Consider the following 18,612-nt stretch of genomic DNA (forward strand, 5'->3'; position numbering starts at 1 on the left):
AGCCGCGGCGGGCGGCGGGATTCGCCCACAATGCACCGCGCGCCGCACCGACAGCATCAGCCTGACATCACCCGCGGGCCGTCCCCGCCCGCCCGGGCCCGCCCCGGGCCCGCCCCGCCTCCRCCGTCAACCGGCTCCGCGCACCGACTGGCGGCACACGCGGCCGGGCACCGCAGCGCGCTGTGACTCCGAGCAATGGGGAGCGCACCGGCGGGGGACTCGGCCCGGGAMCGGGAACGGGACCGGCACGGCGCTGCCCCGCCCTGGGACCGGCAGCGGGACCGGCATCGGCACTGCCAACGCGATCGYGGACCCTGTCAGGACGGGGACTGGTGCTCGTCTCTGCGCTGGTGGCATCAGCGCTGGCATCACCAGCATGGCCCTGAGCACTGCGCTGTCCTGGGACCGCGGCCAGCGCTGGCACCGTCTGCACAGGGCCGGGTGACTGCACTGCCGGGACCATGGCCAGAGCCAGCACAGCTGCGTGAGGCTGGGCATTGCATTGCACTGGGACTGGCAGCGTCACCACTGTGGGCCTGGCACTGCCCCGAGCTGGCGGAGGAGTCAGCCCCAGCAGTGCCCTGAGCTGGCAGAGGAGTCAGCCCCAGCAGTGCCCTGAGCTGGCAGCAGAGCCAGCCCCAGCAGTGCTGGCTGCAGATTTTTACTCCAGTCCTCTGGGGCCAGGGCCAACAAAGGACTGGTGCACTACACTGCACTGCAAGCGGCAGYGTCACCAGAGTCTGGGCAGGACACTGCACTGGGAGCAGGACCAGCAGCACCAGCACTGGCCTGGGCACTGCACCATTAGGATCAGAATCAGGACCATTCCCCATCCATACAGGGCCAGATCTTGCCCTGCCAGGGTGGCTGTGAATCACTTTGCTCTTGAAGCACAGATCAGCACGTGGCTCCTACAGATGCGCTATGCAATGCTCATGGCTGTGTTTTCATGTTCCCTTTTCACTGCAGATCACCCACATTCCCAGCTGGTGCCCACACTTGTGCCCCACACCGTGGACGGACGCTGTTCTGTGCCTTATAAACCTTCACAAACRCACTGCAAGGGACACTGCTGCCAGACCCTTCCTGCAGGACACTGGTGCCTTCTCTCTGTCCCCATCAAAGTGACCCAACCTGGTGCTGGATGTTCCATCCATAGCTGGATGTTCCCATCTGTCTCATGAGTGGGATCCACACCAGCTCCCACAGGGCTGCAGTGCTCCCCAATCCCTTGTAGGATTTATGTCTTAGCAAAGGAGATTTATCTCCCCCCCATCAAAGCAGTCCCTCGGGTCCAGGGTGGTGACAGAGGGGGTTTGTTATGAAGACTGACACACCTGCAGACATGCTTGTTTAAGTATTGTTTTTTCCCTTTGTCACTCACTGGCCATTTATTACACATTCATAAACAGAAGTGTGGTGAATTTATGTTTTTCACACAATTTTGATCTTTGTTTCAGGTAACCAGATGTGAGCAGATCTGGCAAAGATGCACATCCCAGATTAGCTGAGGTATTCAGCTCCTTCWAACCTGCTTTGGACACAAGGTCCATGCTGATTTGTTAAAATTAACACCCAAGAACTGCATTTTAGCTTTATTTCATCCTTGCTCTAAACCTCCCTCTAAGCCTGYTCTTCTGCAGATGGAGCTGAATGGGCTCAGAAACCTGCTGGAACAGCCACCTGGGAACATGTCCAATTTAATCTGCAGGCACAAATGTAGCTGAAAACGATCAAAAGATTTTATTAAAATCTGGGTTAATTGTGACTTGGGAGGATTTCTAACACGGACCAGTGCATTCATAGCTCTRTAATGGTGTTTTTGCCTGGCTCTGCATTTCCTTTGTGGAGTCAGATATCAACTGTGTGCCCACCATGTGAGAAGATCACTGGACAGGACAGTTAGGAGCAGAACAGTGATAAATGACACCCGTGGACTTCACAACTTCACCATTCTTCTTTTTAGGTCATTAAGGGAAAAACGGAATGAGCAATTGAGAAATATAACRCCTCATTGAGTAAGTCTTTTATATGGTGACGGGAATCAAAGATGAGACCAATGAGTAACTGCTTTACATTGCAACATCTCAGGGACTCTTTTCCTCTCTCTTCTCAGTTCTTTTTGAGGCAAGAAAGGAGATTTGGGGTTGTGCTTGTTCTGCCCAGCAACCCATCTGAATGGGGGGGTGGGGATCAGGCTGGATTTGAGTTGCTGCTGGCCTTGGTTTTCTCTGAGGAAAAAGAGAGCCAAGGTTTGAGAGTGGGGGATGTTTTGGTGAATCATAATCAAAACAAGATTTGCTGGTAGAAAAGGAAAATCAGCCTCATGTAGAAGAAAACCAGAGAAGGGCACAATTCCCAGAAGATTCCAAAGTCTGCAAATGAAGCAGGTAGGATTTAAGGCCAAAGAATTTAAATTCATGCTTCATTTTTTTGACAACTCGTTTGTAGTGTAAAAAGCATTCCCCCTGGAATCCTGAAAGGGGTGGGATTTGCATATAAGTCACCTTGGACAGAAAACTTTTGAGCAATCCTTGGGCAAACCAAGTGAAAGCCGAAGTGGTCTCCGTGCCCCKGTCTGGCACCAGGTGGCACACGTGCTGCTGCTTGGAATTCCGGGCTCGGGGCAAACCGAAAGTGACAGTCACAACACAAGGAAGCAATCTCCAGCTACAGCAGCCAAGTGCTAACGCCAACTTTACCAGGAAATTAAAAGCGTATTTAATCTTCCTTGTTGCCTATAAAACACAGCAGAAAAATTCGGCAGTGTCAGAAAATCACACACAAAAAAGTGCCTTTTCAGGTGATGTTTTCGGAACCGAAGAAAATGTGGTGGTGAGGATGTGAACAGGGGTGCACCCCCGCTTGCACATCTGTGCGGGTGTTATTGCCACAGAGGGAAGTGCTGGGTCTATCTCTCTGTCTCTCCAGGTGCAGGGATATCCCTCGGGGTGTTCCCGGGAGTGCGGGGTGTCCCTGGGTGAGGGTGCTCCCGGGGGTGCGGAGTGTTTTTGAGTGCGGGGTGCTCCTGGGGGTGCGGAGTATCCCTGGATGAGGGTGCTCCCGGGGGTGCGGATGTCCCTGAGAGCGGGGTGCTCCCTGATGCCGGGTATTCCCGAGTACAGGATGCTCCCGTGGGTGCGGGGTGTGTCTGAGTGCGGCGTGATCCCGGGTGCAGGGTATTACTGAGCGTGGGATGCTCCTGTGGTTGAGGGGTACCCCGGACGGCAGTGTGCTCCGGGTGCCGGGTATTCCCGAGTGCGGGGTGCTCCCGGGGGTGCAGGGTGTCCCTGAGTGCGGGGTGCTCCCGGGGGTGCAGGGTGTCCCTGAGTGCGGGGTGCTCCCAGATGCAGGGTATTCCCGAGTATAGGATGCTCCCGGGGGTGCGGAGTGCCCCTGAGTGCGAGGTGCTCCCAGATGCAGGGTGTGCCGGGTGTGCGGGGTGCGGCGCTCCCGGAGCCGCCCCGCCGGGGCAGCCCCTCCCCGCAGGCGGTCTCTCTTTCTCTCTCTCTCTCTTTCTTTTTCTCTCTCTCTCTCGCTCCCTGTCCCTCTCCCGGTCCGGGCGGGCGCGGCGGGGCCAGCAGCGCAGGGCTGTGTCCCCATGGCGCTGGCGGCCGCCCGAACGCGGGCTCTGCGCTCCCTGGTTCTCCCGCTCCCCCCGGGCCGGGTGCCGGTGGCCGCCCGGTGCCGCTGCAGCCATGCGGGGGATCCCGGGGCTCTGCCGCCCGGTGGGTACCGGGCCTGGCGGGATCGGGCGGTCCGCGACCCCGCCGGCTTCTGGGCGGACGTGGCGCGGGGGTGGCTGCGCTGGGACAGTCCCTTCCACACGGCCTGCCAGCCCGGAGAGCCCGCCGGTTCGGCCCGCTGGTTCCTCGGCGGCCGTCTCAATGTCTCCGGTAAGGCGTCCCGGCCGCGCATCCCGGGMTGGACGGGCGGCGTCCCGCGGGGCGAAGCTTCGCCAGCGCCCGCGTCTTTGGGGGGAAAACCCGAGTGTTTCGGTTGGGCGGCGCTGGGAGGAAACGAGCCGGGAATTGCGAAATGCTGGAAGAGGGGAGAAAATCCGAAGGCGGGATAACCCTGGTTAAGCCTCTTGCCCGTGCGCTGCCTTGCGGGCGGCCGCACTTCGACCTGCGGGGATGGGCTGGGATGCCCAGCCCGGTGCTGCCCGGCCCCGTGGCGGCTCAGGATGATCCACAGGTGGGGAACGGTCCCAGGCTTTTATGGCAGAAGGCGTAGGAATTCTTTTCTCTTAAACGGGGATCTTGGTATTTTCCTCCGACTTCAGCACTCAACATGAAACAAGAGTAAAGTTTGCCGTGGCTGCGCTGACTGCCTCTGAGTTTTGTCCTTGAAGGCTCTTCTGTGCTGTGGCCGTGCTTCATCCAGTGGGAGTGAGCCCCAGCCCCATGTAGGGTGATGTCTCTTCACAGGGATGATCGTTTCTGACCTTCTTTTCCCGTTCCTGGGAGAGGGCACTGCTTCGGTAGTGCAGTAACCGTAACATCTCTGGCCACYGTTTTTTTGACAGCAAAAGATGAAACCCTCCTCAGGGCTTCCAGAGAACATGAGAGAGTGTGTCTTCCCAGGGGTTGATTCCAAGTGGTGGATCCCAAACTTATGGAGATGTGTGTACAGCCCTGCTTCCCGCAGGGGATAATCAGGGGATTTTAGCCTGGCTTTTGTTTTCATTTATCCCTGTTGAAAGGAAGATCTTGTCTGAGCAGACTTTCAGGGATTTGTTTCATTCCTCTGTAGAGTGGGATCAACACTTTCTTGATCCCCTGTCAGATCTTTGAAATCCAGATATTGCTGGGCCCTGGCTTTTGTTCTTCAGCAGATATTAAATGTCACTTGGTTTTCTTTGGGTATGTAAAAAGAAATCATAGACCTTTGAAGCAGATGCACAGACATAAACAGGTTTGCTGTTGCTGGTTTTCTTTTCAAGCATGATGAGGACAGCACTCGGCCAAGTGGCTGTTTTTCTGTTAGGAAGCTCTGGTTTTGTCCTTTCCCCTCTTGATTTGAACACTGGCTGCAGAAACATGGCAACAGTTCAGGTCCSTGATCCAGAACATCCTGTGTGCACGTCTCCCAGTGCAGCTGAACCAAAAGCAACTGAGTCAGCTGCTGCTTTTTGCTTGGGGGCCCTTGCAGTAGGATTTTGGCGACCTGTGAGCTTCAATGCTTTTGGATTTATTGAACTGTAACTCCTGTCTAGGAGAATAACCTGGCAAACTACTCCATTCCCCACACGTTCTTGGGAGCATGTCTTACTGAGATGAATTGTTTCTGAGCATTGTCAAGGAAGCAAGAAAATGTATGGAGAAACCATTAGAGTGTAGTAGCAAGGGGAAGGTCACTAAATTCTATTTTGTAAAATGAGCAAAAGGCTCTGKTAAGCCTAAGATCAGGAAGGAAATAATAGCATTTGGCTCTGGTTCACCTGCCTGTTCTTAACTGAGCACARAGCTAAAGCTCCCACTTGGCTCAGCCAGGGCTTTCTGCTGCAGAAATTCCCTCTGAAGGCCAGTGGGGCTGCTCAAGAGGAAGAAATGTTGGGCACTAAATACTTCATGTGATTCACTGTAGCATGGCACAATATTCGCAGGTGTAGCTGCGAGGAGTTTGGAGGTGGGAGTTGCTACTGGTTGTGGACTGAGCCACAGCAATTCCCATCCAGGGAAAATGGGAATATGCATCCAGGTAGAAGAAACCAGTGTATAAATGCTTAAAACATTTCCCGTTAGAGTTTTTGTCCTCTTGTATAATATCAGAAATAGCTTTATCACCTTTATTTTTATAGTACTGCTGCAGGATTTTTACGATAAAAATTAAAATACTTTAAACAGCTGAAGAATGCTGTTTCAAATTTTTGAGATTGACACTTGGTCTCGTACTGAAATATGTTRAATTCTGAGGGATTTCTTTCTCTGTGCACCTTTAGGGGCTCATTCCCACCCTCTGTGTGGTGGTGTGATGGTGTCATCACAAAACAGCCAAAGCTACTATGGCTTATTTAATTTATCTGGAAAAATGAAATCCTTTCCCATCAGTACTAATATTTCCAGGAAATATGATCTGAATTTCAGCAATTTTTAGAAAGGTTTTCTCGGAGTTATACAACAGTGTCCCCGACCAGTTGCCTATTGAAATAAAGTAACTGCTTTTGAAAGATTACAACACAATAAGAAAGTGTCACATCAGTTTGGAATTAATACTTTATAAGGATGCTTTCTAACTAGTTGCTGCTGGACATGCAGGCAGGTTTTTTTTCTTTGTGAATTCTATAAATTTCTTCAGGTTGAGCTCTCTCCCTAGGTCCTCTACTTCAAGTTGTTGAAGCAGAGAGATGCACCTTTAAAAGGTAATTTAATGTCTTTAAATTGTAGGAGGTGGCTACACAGCCCGAGAKGTGTTAATTTTTCCCAGGTGTCTGGTAATTTGTAGATGTCTGAACTTTGAGTTTGCCATAGATCCTACAGTTTTAGATATTTTCAGTGAGCTGAGACTCAGCTCTTTGTTATACCCTGGAATAAAAATGTTTCACATGAGCTTTAATTAGAAAATCCAAATGGTGCAGTGCTAAATAAGCCAGCTGGGAAAGATTGTCCGATTTATGCAATGAAACGCTGCTCTGGGGAGCAAAAACATCAAAAGGGTGTCTTGTCTTTGTGCTGCTGGGAGCAGGGGAGAGATTTGGGCTGGCTTAAGCTTAGCCARTGGAGCTGAGCTGATATGAATTTGCCATGGCCTCTCATGGGTATCCATCTCTAAGGCAGCTGTGCCAMTTAAGTGTAGAATTTGTTGTACAGCTTTACTAGAGCTGCAAGTGCTCTCAGTTCCTCTGTTGTACATTAGCAGCTAAAAACTGATGTTTCATTTTGCCCTTGCTTGCCTGTTGCAGTTGACCAAGCAAATGTACAGAGAACCTTGCACACGATCAGGCTTTGTTTAAACCTTTGTGGTTTTTTTTTTTAAATTTGTTGGTTTTTTAATTTTTTTTTTCACAGTGAATTGCTTGGATCAGCATGTCGAAAAGTCTCCAGACAGAGTGGCTTTGATTTGGGAGAGAGATGAACCTGGCACTGCAGTGCATGTCACATACAGGTAATGGAACCTTCTCACCATGCCTGGCAGTTGGAGGGGGACAGGAAATGGGGTTTTTTTCACCTGACAGTTTCCTTTCTGCTTGCACAGGAAAATTTCTGTGAGCAGTTTTGGTTTCAGCACAGCAGCGAACATCTTGGTGCAARCATCTTGTGTTGGTGGTCAACAGCTCGATGCTGAGCCCTGGCTGGAGGGGATTTTAAGCTCCCCATGTTCTTCTTCCCCATCCTCAGAGCAGTTGAGGCTGACCTGTAATTGATGCTGCAGATTGTACGGTTTGTTAGAACAGGGCAGGTTTCTGCATATTTCTCTTCTCCTTGCTATGTGCCCTCATTTAGGGGACAGTCCTGCCTGCAAAAATGCCTTTTATTTCATCTCTGGTGAGAATKAAATGTTTTCCAGACCTCTATGTTCCTCAGTGCGTGTTTTAGGGAGCCAAATGTTTGAGCTGCTCAGTCTCAGGGAGCCAGATGTGTGATCTGCTGCATCAGAAAGCAGAGGATATCTAGGAAGCCCTAGCATCAAACTTTTACAGAATGTTTCCTGGAACATTTTGGCATTCCTAGAGCTCCTTGGTTTGCATAGGTTGTGGTGGACTGATTCATCTCTGGAATTTATTAAAGCTCCTGCAAATATTATTTATTGGAGTGAGGAGAGTGGTCAGCAGGGAGGAGCAGGTGTGAAATTARCTCTGAGAGGTTAGTGCTCCATGCAACAAAAGTAAACGCTGTCTGATATAAATCTGAAAGGAGTGCATTGGTTTTAATCTTGTTATTACTCCAACAGGGTGTTTAGGCTAGTTCTGATGTAAATATGTTGTCATGAACTGGGTTACCTGGCTAAGTGCTTTTTGCCATTCTGGTGGTAAACATGGAGATGGAACCAAAGGTTTCTCCCAGAGGTTACGTATGGYATGTTTTTCTCCCAGGTTTATGCACTTTCACCTCTCTCTTTATGCCTCAGGCATGAAAAGCAGGGGGTAGGTCAGAGGTGACAGCTGTGCTCAATTAACCTGATGAGGAGAGCACTGCCTCATTTAAGGCAGCTCCAGCCTCCCCCTCAGGCTGCTGCTTGAAATGTGCTGAGCTGCTGCAGGCACTCAAACATCTTATCAGCAATCTCTGGAGATACAGGGAGGTCTTTTCTGAACTGCAACACAACTGTTTTGTTTTGTTTTTTTTTTCCTGGCTGTGCCAAAATGCATGTGGAAGAAATATATTTTCAGCCTGTGGAATTGTGATTGCTKTGACATGAAGGTGGGTAACCTGTGTCTGAAAATTGAGCCACTCTTTGTGCAGCCATACAGAGATGCAGTMACTGGTACCAGAAAGGAGAACATCCAGGTGAAAGATGTGTTGGCAACCTCTATTTTTAAACTTCTGCCTGTATTTGAGAGCTGTGTTTCTGTTTCTGCCTGATAGTCTGGGTGAGATGTGACTGCACTTGGGTTTCTCAAGAGACTTTGGTCCTGCCACGTGGTTAAACAGGTCACTTGGTTCTCTGCTTATCTYGTTAAGCCAGAATAGCTTTGTTGAAAACAGTGGTACTCTGAGTATTTTGCTTTTTCTGTGATCTTTGGGCTGCATTTTTACCATTTTAAATGGGACAGGAAGCTTTCTTCAGGGTGTGTTGGCAGTGACCTCCCTTTGAGATTGAGGTTAGCTGAAATTTTTTTGCAGTAGTGCCTTATTTGRGCTAGAAATTTTGGAGGGAAAGCATATCAAAAAAGGGAGTGGCCAGGAGCTGGGATGCTGGTTGAGTGTCTTTGGTGAACCTTCTGTGGCCTCCCAGAGTGAAGAGGGAATGAGGGGAATCTGGACATGTCTGTGGCAGAAGAGAGGTGCTCCTTTCCTTAGGATCTGGGKGTGCTGTTAATGGGGCAGCAGCTTTAGAGTGAGGACTTAACACTTTGGGAAGCCAAAGAATTTAATTTGGGCACTGCCTTGTGGACCAGCTTTGAGGAAGGACATGGATTTTCAGYTGGGAGAGGGCTCTCCAGAGCTTGTGAAAAATACACTGCAAAACACCATTTTTTTGCATTATCTGCTTTGCCAAGCTTGCTGCTGAGAGCTGCTTCTCCTCAGAGATAAGCCCTGGGTGACACAAGGAAAATTGYAGCTGCTGGCCTGGGTCCTCTGCCTTCTCCTCTGGGGAGTTGTCAGGGACAAGAAAACAGCCGAGTGCTGGCCTTGTTCCCATCACAGCCTGCAAAGGAAGAAGGTGGCTGTGCAGGAAAAGGGCTGGAATGGGCTCTCTCCTCCCTGAGGAAGGRAAAAGCCTTCAGAAGTGGGACATCCTCCATGCACTGGCAAGAAGCAGRGCTGCACTGGAAAGTGCTGTCCCAGCTTACTCATGCAGTTAGAAGTTAAGGGATAACTTGTTAGRAACTGCTTGCTAAACAGTATAKATCACTAATTGCTTGCTAGACAGTGTATATTATTTACTTAACATTGATTGTGTTTGTCAAAGCAGAATGAGATGTAGAAGATTATTGACAAAAGCAGGGACTGTGACCCAGCTTGTGTTCGTGTAACCCCTATTCTGGCTAAAACCAGAGTTGTTGTTTGGACTTGGGCCAGGGACTCAGAGCAAAAAAGTGAAAAGTTCAAAAAAGAGGATGAGTATTTTACTTCCTCACAAGACCCCCGGAGCCCACCACCAAATAACACTGCGCAGGCGTGAGCACATGGAAATGACTTTTGAACTCATTATAATACGAAGTGGGGATAGGTCATGCATACATATAGGTGAATTTTGAAACTCTGTGAATGTGTAACATGTAACCTGATATATACCAAGCAATAGCTATGCTGGGATATCTCCTGATCACCCAGAGCTGCAATAAACATACCTACTTCACAACTTGAAATTATATCACTTGCAGAGTCTTGCTCAGATAATTTTTGGATCATTGCTCATGCTTGGCAGAAATGAAAGTCTCAGAGAGCTGGTGGGCTGTGCCATCAGTTAGCCCATCCCTGTCAGTGAGGTGGGTTGTGTTTGTGCAGCAGAATTCAAGTGCTCTGTACTAGGAGAAGAATCCAAACTTCTGCAGATTGGCAAAGATGTTCAAAGCCATAGGTGAAACATTTCAGTTCATACCTAAAATATAATAGTAATAGTCCTGACTGCAAATAGTCCTTCTMCMMGATRCACAAATAATCCAAAAAYGAGCCRGCTCCTTCATTGYACTCMRTTTRTGTCCAGTGASAGAGYGATTGAGGGASTTTGAGCAAATTAATGCTTTATCTCAGCCTGTTTGGATTAAATTCCTGAAACAATTGTGAGCAAACTGTAGCTGGAAGCTGTGGGGGTACTTACCATTGCCAGCAAAACTCTCTTCCATCTTTCCAGAGYTGCCTTTGTAAGTCAAAGTTGCAAGTAAATCTTTCAGGCTTTCAGCTTTCCCCATCCAAGACAGCTCAGGGATTTTTTACCTGAAGAAGGTTGCACGGGATTTCCCTCGCCTTGGGTTCAGGATGTCTGCAGGAAGGCTGGGCAGTTGGGCTCTAATGCCCAGTTTGGATACTTGACTTAAACTCTGGTTCCAGGAAATGAACTGATTGCTGCAAAAAATACTCAACCCAACTTTTGTGCTGTGACAGCAGAGAGCATGGCTTGGGGTAAGGCTCTAAAACAGGTGCTGTCAAAACCTGTATATGGCATTGAATTTATTAAGAAAAAGTCTAGAATAACTTTGCAAGAGGCTGCTTCACAAAGAAGGTCTTGATGCAATTTTTTTTTTGCATGTAAAAGGAACTGACTTCCTTTGTTTAGAAAGCTGCAGGTTGTCTTGCTGTGGTGAAAGGTAACATCAGACTTACTGGAAAACTGTTGCTGCAAAGCGTCCCTGAAATGCGTCAGAGCGGTGCCACGTGGTGCTGATGGGTTTTACAGAAGTTGTTCCAGACACTGCACTGAGTGATGGGCTCTGCAAACACAGGCACAGCTGAATCTGGGGAGGGATCTGGGAGAAATATGGTCTGTCAGTCCCTGAACAGAGATGTAAGGGCAGGGAGAGCAGTGCTGTGTCTGTTAGATTAAACAGGACTGGCCTGAACAATGATCTGCCTTGCAGGTCTTGTGCCTAGAGGTGATGCTGTGGTAGCTGAGGAGAGGCCTGCACAGAGAGTGATGAGTCTGGAAAACAACATGCTCAAAGCCCTATTTATGGGCAAAATGGAAGCACACCTTATATAGAGAGACACGAGTTAATTCTCAGTTTTGGCTCTTAGCACTCTAATCTTCTTACTCAAATTCTAAATAATACAGAAAAAGAAAGAAACAGGTCCCGTTGGTTACCACTGGTACCACATTTGTCCAGCAGGAGGTCCACATTTCTCCTACTGGTCCTTTGTGTTCATTCATGCACCTGCCACCTCCCTGGCTTGCTTTGTTCTGAATGCACAGAAGACTGGATCTTTGCTCTTGCTCCTTTGTGAATGGTTGCTGCTTCCCCATTTCTCTGTTCTGCTCTGCCACTTTATCCACTGGAGCAGTGTTCTGCTGTCCAGTTTGTTCTCTTCTTTGCTCTCTTACAATTTGTTTTTGCAGAGGATTCCCTGACTGTGGTGCCATGAGCTGACTGCAGTTTCTCAGCTGTCTCTGTCARGAGGGGCTGGGCACTTCCTTTTGCTTGCAGCCCATTTCCTTCTGGTGCAGTGGCTCTGCTGACATCCTGCTGCTGCCTGCCCTGCTTGCACAGAGGGAGCTGCCTGCCCTGGGACCCTCTGTGTCCCCTGTGGSTTTATTCCTCCCCTACGTGCTGCACCTCCAAGAGATTTTCATCCCAGCATTTCAGCGTACAAAGGAGAAGTGAATAGATCTGTGGGTAAAGACTGATCCGTGTTGTCTATTAACTTGCTCATATGCTCTCATTAAGTAAATGTKAAATTGGGGTTAATCATAAAAACCATTGAGAGCTTCTGCCATCGTGGTCACTGAGCCCTGAGAGGAATTGTGGAGTTGCTCAGAAAACACATCTTAGCCAGAGATACTCAGGCATTTCTGTGCAGGAGAAAAAGGCTGCAGCTCAGAAAGCACTTGAGTATTTCCCATTTCAGATAAGTAGTTTTTTGCTTTCTCACAGCTGTCTCTCTGGGGCTTGTTTCCCTTTGTGTGCTCTGCAGTTGGGCAGCTTAGYTTTGTTTTGCCTCTTCGTTATTGATCCACGTTGAGATTTTTCGTTAATGCAGCATCAATAAATTCCAGGCCAGAAAATGTGACCTTTTAGGACAAGGCACCAAACCAATCACTGGGTGGGAATTCATTATTGCACAGAGTTGCATGCTAATGAACTCAGTGAAAACAAAATAATAAATCTGACTGTCCACTTCCAYGGTCATGAGGGGCTTGGGAAGAGGTGTTCAGTGCTGTCCTTTAGGCTGATCTCTAACTATAAGGGATTAGGGTTTCTGCAGGGTTGTGGTCACTCTGCCAGAGAGCGGGGACACATCTGAACACATCTGGCCACTCTCTGAGTTCAGGACTGGACTATTTACTCGAGCCTACAGTCCTAGAATAAATAATATGATGCACTGTGCTTTGTATTTGAGGCTCAATTTCCTTGTCTCCTCTCTTGGTTTAAGACAAGGTAAAGGGTGGACACTCCTAAAATTAGTTTTTCTTAATCCAYAGTTTTGATATGATGTTTCCAAAGCAGACAGAGCACATCAACTTTGCCTATTTCCTARTTGCAAGGGTTTAAAAAAAGGAACAAAATAATTTTTGAAGAACCAGAAACAACTTTTCATTTTATTTTCAGCTTAGCCACTTGCTGAAAATTGGGGTTGTTCATTTGTTTGTTTTTTCATGGCTGTGACCARTTCTGGGAGAAGAGGATACATAAGTAAGGATTCATGCTTTACACACATGCAGAGCTGCTCWGTTCCTGACAGCCTCTCAATCCCAGGTGTGTTACAGTGTGATCCGCTGTGCAGGCATCAGAACAAGGCTGTGTGCAAGCCCTTGCCCACAAAGTGCTTTTCCATTCTTTAGAGGAATGTTTTTTTGCCATTGTCACCGTGTCACAGTGGAGTCCTGTGAAAAGAACCTTTGTTCCAGTTCTTGGTGTTCCCAAGTTTCTCTGTGCTGGAGTGGCACAGTACCTCTGTCCTGCAAGGCTGTTGGGCTGCAGGTGATCCAGCTTTGATGAGAATCTTGTAAAATCTGCCCCTCACACGAGTGTCTGTGGACTCCTTCTCTTCCTTGTGCAGGTAAATGCGTTGCTTACCCTTAAAATACAATTTAAAAAGAACCTCCAGGTTGTGGAGCGCTTCCATAAACAGCCTGGGAGCCTTTGGACAACACCAGCACTACTCTGTGCCCCTTTTTCCTCCTCTCCACAATGGCAGGAGCAGCCTGGCTGCCAGCAAGCCCTGTCTTTAAGATGCCCTGTGCTGCTGGGATGAGGTCCAGAGGTGGTGATGATGCCTCACTCTGTCCAAGTTCATCTTTTCTCTGCTCACCCCATGTAAAGCAGCTTGTGCACTCACATGACAACGCTCCTTCTGTGCCGCAGGGAACTTCTGGAGCTGACCTGCCGCCTTGCCAACACCCTGAAGAAATATGGGATCCAGAAGGGGGACAGGGTGGCCATCTACATGTCAGTGTCCCCCTTGGCGGTGGCAGCCATGCTGGCCTGTGCCAGGATCGGCGCCGTTCACACCGTGGTCTTCGCTGGATTCAGCGCMGAGTCCTTGGCTGGGAGAATCCTGGACTGTGAGTAGATGCAGGCTGGGGAGCAAAAGCCTCTGTSACAGTGCTCCAAGGCACATCCCAAYCCTCTTCKTGGCAGAAAGAGTTTCCTTGGTTCATTTTCTCCTCAGAGGACAGTTCACCCTCCCCTGCAGAGTGCTGTGAGGAGCCTTTCCCTGAGTGGCATATGCAGTGTCCTCTGGCCTCAGAATGCTTTATAAATTGCAGAACATTCAGCCTGCACTGGGTTATTGCTTGACAGCAGTGAAGCTGGAAGGAAAACCAGAGCTTAGGGATTGGGTCTGATTTGTTCTTTTGCAGTATAATTGCAGTGTTTCTTTGGTACTCTTGCACAGTACTAATTCTGCATTCTCCATTGTGATCCTGTGATTTATGTRTAGTACTGGAAGTGCTGGCAGCCTGCCCCTGCTCTGTGAGCCCTTGTACCAGCAGGCAGAGCTGTTCTCAGCCCCAAAGTACTTGTACAGTGTGATTAGGTAAAAAKTGATGCTAAAAATAGCAGCAGAAGAGAGAAATAGCGAGTGGCTCGTGTTCTAGCAGCCACATCTGTTTCTTTGTGGCTCGTGTGAAGGAATAAGTCTTACAGAAATTGTCTTTTTTTTTATTTTTTCTTTTTAGTGGAGTTAATCTGCAGAGAGCAAGCACATGTTTTAGTTACTCCTCACGCAGGGAACTGGGAAGAAGCTGTTCTGCGTGTCAGCTTTGCAAGGCAGGGATGGATGATGGAAACTGCAGTGAGTGACACTTAGGCTGGATGTTGGGAAAGAATTCCTCATGKTTGTGGTAGGCACTGGAGTGGAACTGCTGGGGAAAGGGTAGAGTAGAGTGTTTTGGGAAGATTGAAGGGTCAGAAGTGGTTTAGCATAGGTGGATCCTGCCTTGAGGTGGGGGAGATGGACTAGATAACCTATGGAGGTCCCAGCTACCCTCCATCTCTGTGTCCTCAGCTTTTAAAGGGTTTTCATCAGTGACACTGGCTGCTTTTGACTGATAGCAGTTCTGAGTGTTTGTCACACATCTTGTCCTATACATCATCCCCCAAAATAATGAAAATAGKGTGTTCATCCTAGCCTGGAAGACAGGCTGGCATGTCTGCTAATTCTTTCTCTTTTTAGCTGGCTGCAAAGCAGTTATCACCTACAACCAGGGAGTCAGGGGAGGCCGAATTGTGGAGCTGAAGACAACTGTGGATGAAGCTGTGAAGAACTGTCCAAGCATCCAACACGTGTTTGTGGCTCAGAGGACAGATARCAAAGTCCAGATGGGTGACCGTGATATTCCCCTTGAAGAGGTACGTTCTTGTTGGATAACTCCTTTTAGCTCTGAGTGTTGACTGGGATAATCTTCCTCCCCATGTGTGCCTTTGAGGCCTGAGTTCTGCTCCTTGTAGCATCTGAATCTTCATGCTCAAATGGATTGCCTGCACTTGCAGCCTGCCAGGATTGTGAGTGGGAGCAGCTCAGTTGATGTCTGGTTTATCTCAGCATGGGCAGGGGTTATGCTGCTCCATTTTAATGGTTTTGCTGAGATTTCAGGAGCATTTCCCAAGACCCAAAGGTTCACTAAGACCATTGTGCCTGTTGTCATTATACTGTGGTGTGGTTTGCATGTGCACTCAGACTGGACACTGCTGAAAGRCAGTGCAGAAATTATGAAATTCCTAGAGAGGCTTAGCCCAGCCCAGGAACAGCGTTGTGGTTGCCCCATGGTGGGAAAACAGTGATATTCTAATATTCTAAATATTCTTGGGAATATTTAGAGCCTGTGCTGCTTCCTAGGGAAGAAAGCAGCCGCTGTTTTTATGTGTTTAGCTGGCACACGTGGGACTCCAGCTTAATGCAGGAGTAGTTTTATCAGTTTGCTGGCAGCAGTAAACAGGAACTGCTCGTACTAATAATGCCTGGAAAAAGCTAATCTGCTGGCAAGRTAATTGCTCAAGAGTCTCTGTGCTGGTCACATGAGATAGGAGGAAGTACTAGTGTAAGTTAAACAGAGAAGACAGGTTTTATTGGGAAATGGTCTTGCTCCTTACTCCACAAAGGACTTTCTGATTATTTTCTTTAGTCTGCAAACAGCCTGAGGTGCTTTGGTGATCCAAGAGCTGAGCTCATGTCATTGTCAGTTGTAGGATCTGAAACAAAACAAGAATTAAACAGTCAGTGCGGTTATCTGTCCTTACTGATCTTCACAGCAATTGTACTTTCCAKCTCTTGTGCAATGTCTTACTGCAAAATTTAAGCTCGTGTTGTGATGGAGCATATGAGTGTTCCATCTTTGTTWCAAAAACTGGCAAGTCAGCCTGAAYTGGCAGCGCTGAAATGTCATGAGAAATACCTGAGATGAGCAGCAGTGCTGTAACTCAGCAGCTCTGTGAACTCTCCGTATTTTATTCATCTTAGTTTGTCAGACACTTTTAAACAACTGGACCTGCTGATGGTTGTGCTCACTTGTAAATACAGAGTGTTTACATTGTATTTTCATCAAAAGGCAGTACCAAGAAATTCTTCCAAGGAGTCACCTACAAACCCTTGCAGGAATTGTTATTCATTGGGACAGCACAGAGCTAAAAGAAGCTCTGACCTGGCAGGATATTGCATCCTTCCCTGTCATGGGGTGAGGAGAGGATCTCACCCAACTGGCCAAACAGGAGAGTATGAGGAGAGTGACAGAATGGGGAGAATTTCTCCTGGGTAGAAAAAATTAGAATYTGAGGATGTGAGGATCAAATGGACAGGGCAGCCATCCACTGCTGGGGCCAGGGAAGGGAGATGAACACACAGTTTAACTGCAGCACTGCAGCTTTTGGAGGAAAAGGAAGGCACTAAGCAGTACCCAGTCATCTTTGCTGCTGCTGTCTTTGCAGTCACATTTTGGATTTCTACCAGCACCTTGCAGAGACTTGAAATGTAAGCAGCTAAGACTCACCATTTGTTTTTTTTCCCTGAAATGTTATTTTATCTGGGCTGTTCTCCTTGACTGCTCTTCTTACTGGTGGAAAGGTGAGATGCTGTGCATTCACAGGAACTTTTCCTCTGGGTGAGCTCCTATAAGCTATGGTAAATCCATGGATATTTGTGAGGGGCAGCAACAATGGTGGCTCTTGTCTCTGGACACTGCTGCCATGTTTACAGRGGGAGTGATGGAGCCAAAGTCCCTCTGTCATTGTCACCTTTTCTTTCTCAGGAGATGACCAAGGCAGATTCCATCTGTGCTCCAGAGAGCATGGACAGTGAAGACACACTCTTCATGCTCTACACCTCGGGCAGCACTGGGAAACCCAAAGGAATTGTGCACACCCAGGCTGGATACCTGCTCTACGCTGCTCTCACACACAAGGTAACCTCCTCTGRCAAAGGGTCACTCACCTTCCAACAGCACTAACTGCATCACTGAGGGGTGCTGTATTCTCTGTGTGCTGCCCAGTTTGCCTTATTGATGGTAAACAAGCTGGAAAATGCCTGAAMTGTGTAAATAATCTTCAGGATTTGCTCTGAGGAATAGGATATAATGSAAATCTGAACCTAGAGTTATGAAAGCAAGGAAATGGCAGCACTGCTTTTGCATTTAAAATGTGCCAATGTTGGCTGCCCAGAATTTGCAGCTGAGGAGGTTCTGGTAAGTATTTTACTGGCACTGGTAATGTGGATATTACTGTAGTATTTTGTATTGGGTGCTGGACTTTTTTTATTTCAGAGAAGATCTGGACTCTTAAAACAGCTGCTTTACATAGTACTTGTCTGAAGAACAAGAATTGTAKTTCTTCTCTTGTGATTGCACCTCTGTGCAGCTTTTCTGGGTGATCTAGGCAAAATATTTTAACATCCTTTSTCTTGAAAAAGAGTCAAGGCACTGCTTCTTGAAGCTTCTGATCTGAGCTCTGCATATTAAAAGGTAACAGTGAGATGAGGACAGGGCTGTAGTGAAAGATCTCCATCTGTCTTTAGTGGTATCACCCTGCTTGTAATCGCACACAATTCATGTGAAGGTTTTCTTTCTTTAGGCTGACACAGTTGAATTTTTAGTGTCAGACTTCTCTGCATGAAGGGCATTTGTTACATCAGCTTTTCCAAGTGGCAGTATAAACTCCAAAGCATCCCTTTCTTAGTCCAGAAGGTAGATCTGCACCCTGGTGCATTTTTTCCACCTGCAGACTGCATGAGAGGAAAAGGCACTTGGAAAAGTAAAGTGAAAATTGTCTTTTCTAGGTAGGGTGATCAGCTGATCCCTGTGGTCTTTGCACACTCGCATGTGACGCTCTTGTCACACACTCATGAGGTTTTTTTTTTAGTCCTGATCCATAAACCTGACTGCCTTATGAGTCAGGACATCTTCACCATATGGCAGAGGAGTTAGTTTCACAGTGGGAAGCATTTTCCATATCCAAGATAATGAGTTCTCCAGGATCTTTATCTTGAATTTGATGAGCAAGGAGAGGGGTAGCATCTGGAAAGGGAGCACTCACATGGAGAAGCTGAGCAGCTAAGAATATTTCTCAGAAGGTGTTTTGTGGGCACCTACCAGTTCCTGCAGATCTCTCACGGAAATCTGTTGATATTGGTGAGACTCTGTGGTCTCCCTGTGAYTCAGAATCAGCTCTCCCACGTGGAGAAGGCACCCTCAGGTTTCCAGTCTTTGGTTGTAGCTCTGCAGCTCCAGCTGAGCAGCTGCTGGTACAGCCACGCTTTCTGTGTGTTTGCCAAAGTGCCAGGAGCCCGGGATCCTCAGTCCTGCTCCCTCTGAGTCGCTTCCTCACCTCGGGCTGCTCTTGGTGTGGCCATGCCCCACTCT

At 48.2% G+C, this 18,612-nt stretch overlaps 1 protein-coding gene across 2 annotated transcripts in view; it reads left to right on the forward strand.

Moving 5' to 3' along the window:
* The first annotated feature begins 3,535 nt into the window (after nucleotides 1–3,535).
* The window catches only part of ACSS1 (acyl-CoA synthetase short chain family member 1), a 30,066-nt gene continuing 14,989 nt past the window's right edge, over nucleotides 3,536–18,612 (forward strand). For both annotated transcript variants that reach the window (XM_057379329.1, XM_057379328.1), the window contains exons 1-5: nucleotides 3,536–3,896; nucleotides 7,011–7,107; nucleotides 13,628–13,827; nucleotides 14,940–15,115; nucleotides 17,008–17,160. In XM_057379329.1, the coding sequence (XP_057235312.1) occupies nucleotides 3,602–3,896; nucleotides 7,011–7,107; nucleotides 13,628–13,827; nucleotides 14,940–15,115; nucleotides 17,008–17,160 (921 nt within the window). In that variant the 5' untranslated portion in view covers nucleotides 3,536–3,601. The remainder of the gene's footprint in view (nucleotides 3,897–7,010; nucleotides 7,108–13,627; nucleotides 13,828–14,939; nucleotides 15,116–17,007; nucleotides 17,161–18,612) is intronic.

This window comes from Malurus melanocephalus, unplaced genomic scaffold (assembly GCF_030028575.1).
Source record: "Malurus melanocephalus ecotype Western Australia unplaced genomic scaffold, MMel_1.1 scaffold_402, whole genome shotgun sequence".
In the NCBI taxonomy this organism is placed as follows: domain Eukaryota; kingdom Metazoa; phylum Chordata; class Aves; order Passeriformes; family Maluridae; genus Malurus; species Malurus melanocephalus.